General features: G+C 35.4%; 1 protein-coding gene across 3 annotated transcripts; it reads right to left on the minus strand.

The window, feature by feature from the left end:
• Positions 1-1931: 1931 nt before the first annotated feature.
• Positions 1932-5600, minus strand: LOC132606161 (aspartic proteinase Asp1). 3 transcript variants are annotated; one of them, XM_060319531.1, is made up of 9 exons: positions 5467-5600; positions 5111-5322; positions 4618-4735; positions 3986-4206; positions 2965-3189; positions 2746-2884; positions 2445-2645; positions 2286-2358; positions 1932-2164 (listed from the first exon to the last, which is right to left on the minus strand). In XM_060319531.1, the coding sequence occupies exons 2-9, from the start codon at positions 5311-5313 to the stop codon at positions 2055-2057; spliced, it is 1290 nt and encodes a 429-aa protein (XP_060175514.1). In that variant the 5' UTR covers positions 5314-5322; positions 5467-5600; the 3' UTR covers positions 1932-2054. The 3 variants fall into 3 exon arrangements, with proteins under 3 accessions (XP_060175514.1, XP_060175515.1, XP_060175513.1); XM_060319532.1 differs by having other exon boundaries at positions 5445-5568; XM_060319530.1 differs by having other exon boundaries at positions 5111-5579.
• Positions 5601-6048: the final 448 nt, after the last annotated feature.

The raw sequence follows: 6048 nt of genomic DNA on the forward strand, positions 1-6048 counted from the left end.
AATCAACTATGCTCGAATGTTTTTTTCAATACCAAACTAAGTCAAACCTAACCACTAGTCTGATTTTTTTCTCGATTTGACTCAGATTGTCGTTTTTTTGTACACCCCTAGCTATAGGGAGATTAACCAAGTGGTTGACAACTAGCATCTTTGAGTCACAATGCCTCAAGCAACATCTTGTATTCCAAAACTTCCAACCTCCCCCCACAAGTTAAAGGACTAATAGCAATGGATAAATGAAGTCTCCCAACTATGAGTCTCTAACAGATGGAGGAGAGACTTTACCTTTGACCCTCCATGACAAGTATATAGAACTTTTTGCATAAATGGTATTAGCCACGTTAGCTATCCAAGCATAGGCATTTACCTCATCTCAAATGGATCTGGGTAGAACTAGCCAGATTCCAGTTTCGTAGGGGGAGTTCATGGCTTTGTACCTACCTCAAATGAGATGTAATTGTGTTTTGGAGAAAATAAAATGCTAGTTTATTTCTTAAGAAAAAATTATTGAGGTTTTTTCTACTAATTTTGTCCATCAAGTGGAGATATTATAGGCAAGAAATTTTGTTCTTTCCCTCGTCAGAAAACGTATTGTATTTACCTGGGTTGTTTGAGCAGGAGTACGAAAAGTAAGTTTCTACTGAAAAGGAGTCTATAAAGTCTCATTTATTTTTAGTAAAATTAAAATGTATGCATTTGAATACACATCTTAATATTAATATTTGCATTAAAATTTAGATATTTGAATTTGAATACACATCTATATATATTAAGATTTGACTACTAAATATATTAGATTGTTTTCTCAACATCTGAATGTATAGAACTTGTCTTTATTAAAAATTTAGCAAAATATAAAATTCAATTAACATACTAAATTAATCTAATACTATATCAACAAATTAATTTTAAAAAATTATACGACTTGGTGGTGGTGATGGCTAGAGGTTGTGATTCTTGGTGACGATTGAGAATGGTGTTGGTTGATGGTGGTGGTTGTGCATAGGAGCTAGTGGGGTTTTTAGTTGTTAGCAGTGATTAACAGTAGTTGTTCGTGGTGGTGACTGATAATTGTAGTGGATGACAGTAATAGCTAATGTTCGCAATACACAGTGGTGGCTGATGGTGGTGATTGGTGGGTTGTAATGGTGGTTGATGGTGATGATTGTAAATGATAGCTAATGGTGGTGATGGTTGACAGTGATGATCGTGGTGGTGGTAAGGTCATTGTGGGTGGTCGTAGTTGATATTTCATAATGGTGGCAGCAAAAGGCAATAGTTAACTATGAAAGTAGATGGACTGATGGTGAATTGTCATTTTGTAAAATAAAAAAATTAGATATTTTAATGATATAAAGACTTTGTTTATAGATGTTAATCATTTCAATATTAAGATCCATAAAGTTATTGTAAACTTTTAAAAAAAAAACGCATTTAATGATTAAATTCTAAATAATTAAAATCCAAATCTAAAAAGCAAACCGACTAAATGAATGATATTTGAATTATTAAAATTAAAATTTTCATTAATCGCAAACAAATGAGGCTTTTAACTCTAATCGACCATTATTCATCGGAATTCAGAAGTATTAGAGCCCGTTTGGATTGGCTTATAAGTTGCTTATAAGCTGTTTTGAGTGTTTGGCTGGCCAACTTAAAGTCATTTTGTGTTTAAAATAAGCTCAAAAAAATAATTGGGCCCATTTGACTTAGCTTATCTAAAGCAGCTTATAAGCCAAAAAAAAAAAATTAGACTACCCCAACTTATTTTTTTTAGCTTATAAGCTGCAAACAGCTTATAGGCATCATAAGGCCATCCAAACAGGCTCTTACTCATGTTGGAACAGTTATTGTTTGACTTACATTTTGGTCTTTTGGAGTGCGCAATCACTTCACAGCATGATCATAACCAGAAGCATATACCAGACACATACAAAAGGGGAGGGTTCTTATTATTAATTCCCCATTTATTTATGAAAGCACATACAAATAGAATGATTAAACTGAAATGGTAACATGAACCAAAAGATAAAAGATTAGTCTTCTTAGTTTAATTACATTATCATGTTATTCGACTTTGGTGGACTGTCACAATTTGCAGGGCTCCAGCCTATTGCTTGCTTCTCATTGTCATAGATCACCATTTTATCTTGCATTGATATATCTGGAAAAACAGGTAATTAGATTAATGATGTTTCATTGGAATTGATTGTTGTTAAATATAATGATAGTGGAAAAATGCACTTAAACAAACTCAAAACGAGGCAACCATTTTAAACTCATACCTCCAATAAGGTTGACATTTTGCAGGCCAGCTTCAGTACCATTTAGAACTCCCAAGCAGATACTGCCCTTTGACTACAAAACAAGTTAATGTATTCATATTTTCCCCATCCATCCTAAAACCAATACACCATGTAAAGAAAGAATGTTGAAAATCTTACTGAGATAATAAGATATGATTCAGGGGGGATTTCGAAATGAACTTTGGATTTCCGTCCATTGGAAAAGCTAAGTGCAAAGTGCTTGAAGTATTTCTTCACATCATTTATGGTTTTGAAAGGTCTCCTGCCCTTCCAGCATAATGGGAGTGTATAGTCATCCTTTGTTTCTCTTAGCGGCTTCCCATTCAGTTCTTTCTTCAACTGTCAATACAAGTGGAACTACAATAAGTTACAATAGACAGACATATTAAACCAACCAAAGATATCCATAAACGCAAATTCTAGATGTTGTACCACTTACTAGTGAAATGAAACCTTGGTATGTATGTGAGTTTAGGTAACTGAAGGAACTTCCACTGTCAAAGACCACAAAAAGGTTCTTGAATCCTGTGCCTTTACCTCCAAATATGAGTTCTCCAGATCCTGCTGAATAGTGCTTCCTGTCATTCATGGAACATCAATTTAGAAAGCGAAAGTTTGGTTCGTCTCTTTTATAATTTGAGTGAGAAGTGTGCATTACATGTGATCATGTGCCATAGGAGTCCAGACTATGCGTGAGGAATCATAAACCTCATCTCCAAAGAAGAGAAAGCCTCCTCCTCTGCCACTCAAGCAATGGCCTACCACATTTCGCACTAGACCCTTGCTGTGAAGCTGAGACACAATGCTCGCTTTTCCTTTCCCAAGACCAAGCACTCCATCCAAAGGATGAAAAGCTTGACCAGGTAACTGATCATATCCACACCTATAAAGTTACACAAAAATGAAATATGAATTCGTTTGATCTCGTGTTAAAAAATAGTTCCGAGAGAAGGACTATCATAGACTAGAGTTATTTATCCAATCAAGGAAGCTTCAGAATCTGCTGAACGAACAAATTTTCCTATTCTTAATTATCGCCAATATTTATATTCAGGAAGTATAGTCAAGAAGGGAATTGTTGGACCTTCTTTAAACAATTAAGCACGGTCATTATGTTTATGTATACAAATTTACAGAACAACTGTGTGGCTTCATCTAGGTTACATCTTCAAAACAGCATAACAGATGTCCAGTTGGCCTTCCAAACGTTAATTACTGCGGGTAGGGAGTGACCTTTTCTCCGTGTTTCTTTTTTATTCCTTTTACCAATCTGCAGAATATTTCTTTTAATTCGGTTTATGATGTTGATTAGGAGGAACAGGATATATATATCGTAACAGTGTAATGCATATTTCTACTGAGTATATGTCATTCTTAATAGTACAAGTTTATCAATCATAATCTTCTATACATAGAATAAGGTGAAGCAATTGACAGTTCTTTCTTTTCTCTTATTTCCTTTTTTATATTAACTGCTCTATCTTTGGTCAATAGAGCCTCATAACGCTTCATTTATTAGCAATAGGACAACAGTCTTAACAAACTTGGAATGAAAACAAATAAGAATGCGAGTATTTGGAAAAGGACATTACAGAATATGCATTTTGATACAAGCAAGACAGGTAAAAAAAAAAAGAAAAAAAAAGCATAGAGAATGAGAGAGAACGAAGATTGCTAACCCTAAAGCCAAACGAGGTATTATCCAAGCACCATTGGTCATGTTGAACGTAAACAAATCATTAAGAAGGACACCTAGAGATGAACCTCCATCGGCATAGTCAACCTGATAGTCACATTGTTCTGGACTCTCACATCTGTGATCACCCTGGTGCAACGAGGCACAAAGCGGGTCCTTGCATGGCACAAGGTCATTGTTTGGTTTGTAGAATGGATGAGGCGCCTACAAGTATACAAGTAGTAGGATGAGAAAGTCTGAAACTGGTTCAAATTTTATTATCAAAAACAAGAATGATCCTATCAACAACTGATTAAACTGGTCCTCCCTCTACCTTCCTTTCTTATTGAGCTGGAATACACAATAAGCAGGGGCATTCCTTGGGAAATGCAAAAGTCAGAAGAACTATCTCCCAATTCTTCAGTACTTAATTGACCTCCAGAAGTATAGAGGTTGCACCCAATGATAAAATAGTATAAGATTGCATATGATCATTTAATTTGAGATAGTAATACGCCATTACAGTTACGAAGAACCCAAACTAACCTAAAATGTGCATAAAGCTAATGAGATAATTTTGTACTCAATTTTGAGTATTGAACTAGTAGCATAAAATGAGTTGTAAGAAGAGCTTACTCTTGTGCAGCGAACACAGGGAGCATCACATTGGAGCCAGGTGAGGTCGCTGCCAGTGTCAGGATCAAGAAAGAAAGGCCTTGAAGGCTGCCCTATATTCAGTTGAACATAGTAATAACTGCACAGCATAACTAATACAATCAATTTAACTCCAATAGGTATTACAGTCTTCCTATTTCAAAAATACTATGGAAAACGGTCCATGTGAAGCCTACGGCCTAGTAAATAAAAAAGGACAGACCGGTGGACAAAGCTCTAGGTATGCACAGGATTTGGGGAAAGACCGGTGCACTAAGCTCTAGCTATGCATAAGATTTGGGGAAAGGCCGGACCACAAGGGTCTATTGTGCAGCTTTACACTGCATTTCTGCAAGAGATTGTTTTCACGGCTCGAGCCTATGCCCAGAGGTCACGTGGCAGCAATTTTACCAGTTACGCCGAACCTCCCCTTCCCATAGCCTAATAAATGGATGTGAATGACATGATTGCATACCCAAGGGGATAGACATTGCCAACGAGTGGTAGGACAATTGAAGAAGAGACAACTGGATTGACCACTGATGATGAAGATGCTCCAGAACTTGATGACATCCATTTCCACCATTTCTGCTGCTGATTAATATCCCCAGAACCTGCTCCTGCTACTGCTGAAACAGCTACAACCACAAACATCACCCATATGCCAAGAATGTTCATCTCTCTTTCCTATAGTAACAAAATTACCAGAAAAAGTTATGTTCGTTAATTAATTAATTCAGCAAAATCTTGTGGCTATTTATATGTTTCACACCCAATAGAAATGAAGGGGATGAAGTCATGTGGGATACTTTGGAAAGGTTTTTAATTTACTTGACAACTGAGGTTTAGTTTGGCATTGCTTGGATTCCTCTGTTTACTCCTTTCCTTGCTTCATGTCCTGTCTAAAGGACATTATTTGGTTGTACTCATTCTTTCTCCATCTACCATAATAATACTCCCTCTGTCCCGAGATATAGTTCCGATTTTTTAGAGTAAAAAAAAAAATCTTTCATCGCCATTTATTCGTATATTCTTTAAATATTTAAATTATTAATTATTATAATTTATAATATTTTTAATGTAATTTTTAAATATTGAAAGTCGCAATTCACGATCAAAATAAAAATATTTGATTCTGAATATTTGACCAATATCACATAAATTGAGACAAAGGAGTAAATGTTTTATTTATTCCTTGCCCCTTTAGTTTGGTTTACTTTGGAGATAGGAGTCAACGTCACCCCAATAAACTAGCATCTTATTGCATATGTGTTGAGCGATTTTAAAAAAAAAAAAAATATTTTCAATATTTTATAGAATGTAGACTAGGGATAGTTTACTTTGAGGGCGTGTTTGGGAAGCCACCTGTAATTGGAATTGGTGTAATTAGTAGGGTAGTAATTAAACAGCATA

The sequence above is a fragment of the Lycium barbarum genome, chromosome 8 (genome assembly GCF_019175385.1).
Source record: "Lycium barbarum isolate Lr01 chromosome 8, ASM1917538v2, whole genome shotgun sequence".
In the NCBI taxonomy this organism is placed as follows: domain Eukaryota; kingdom Viridiplantae; phylum Streptophyta; class Magnoliopsida; order Solanales; family Solanaceae; genus Lycium; species Lycium barbarum.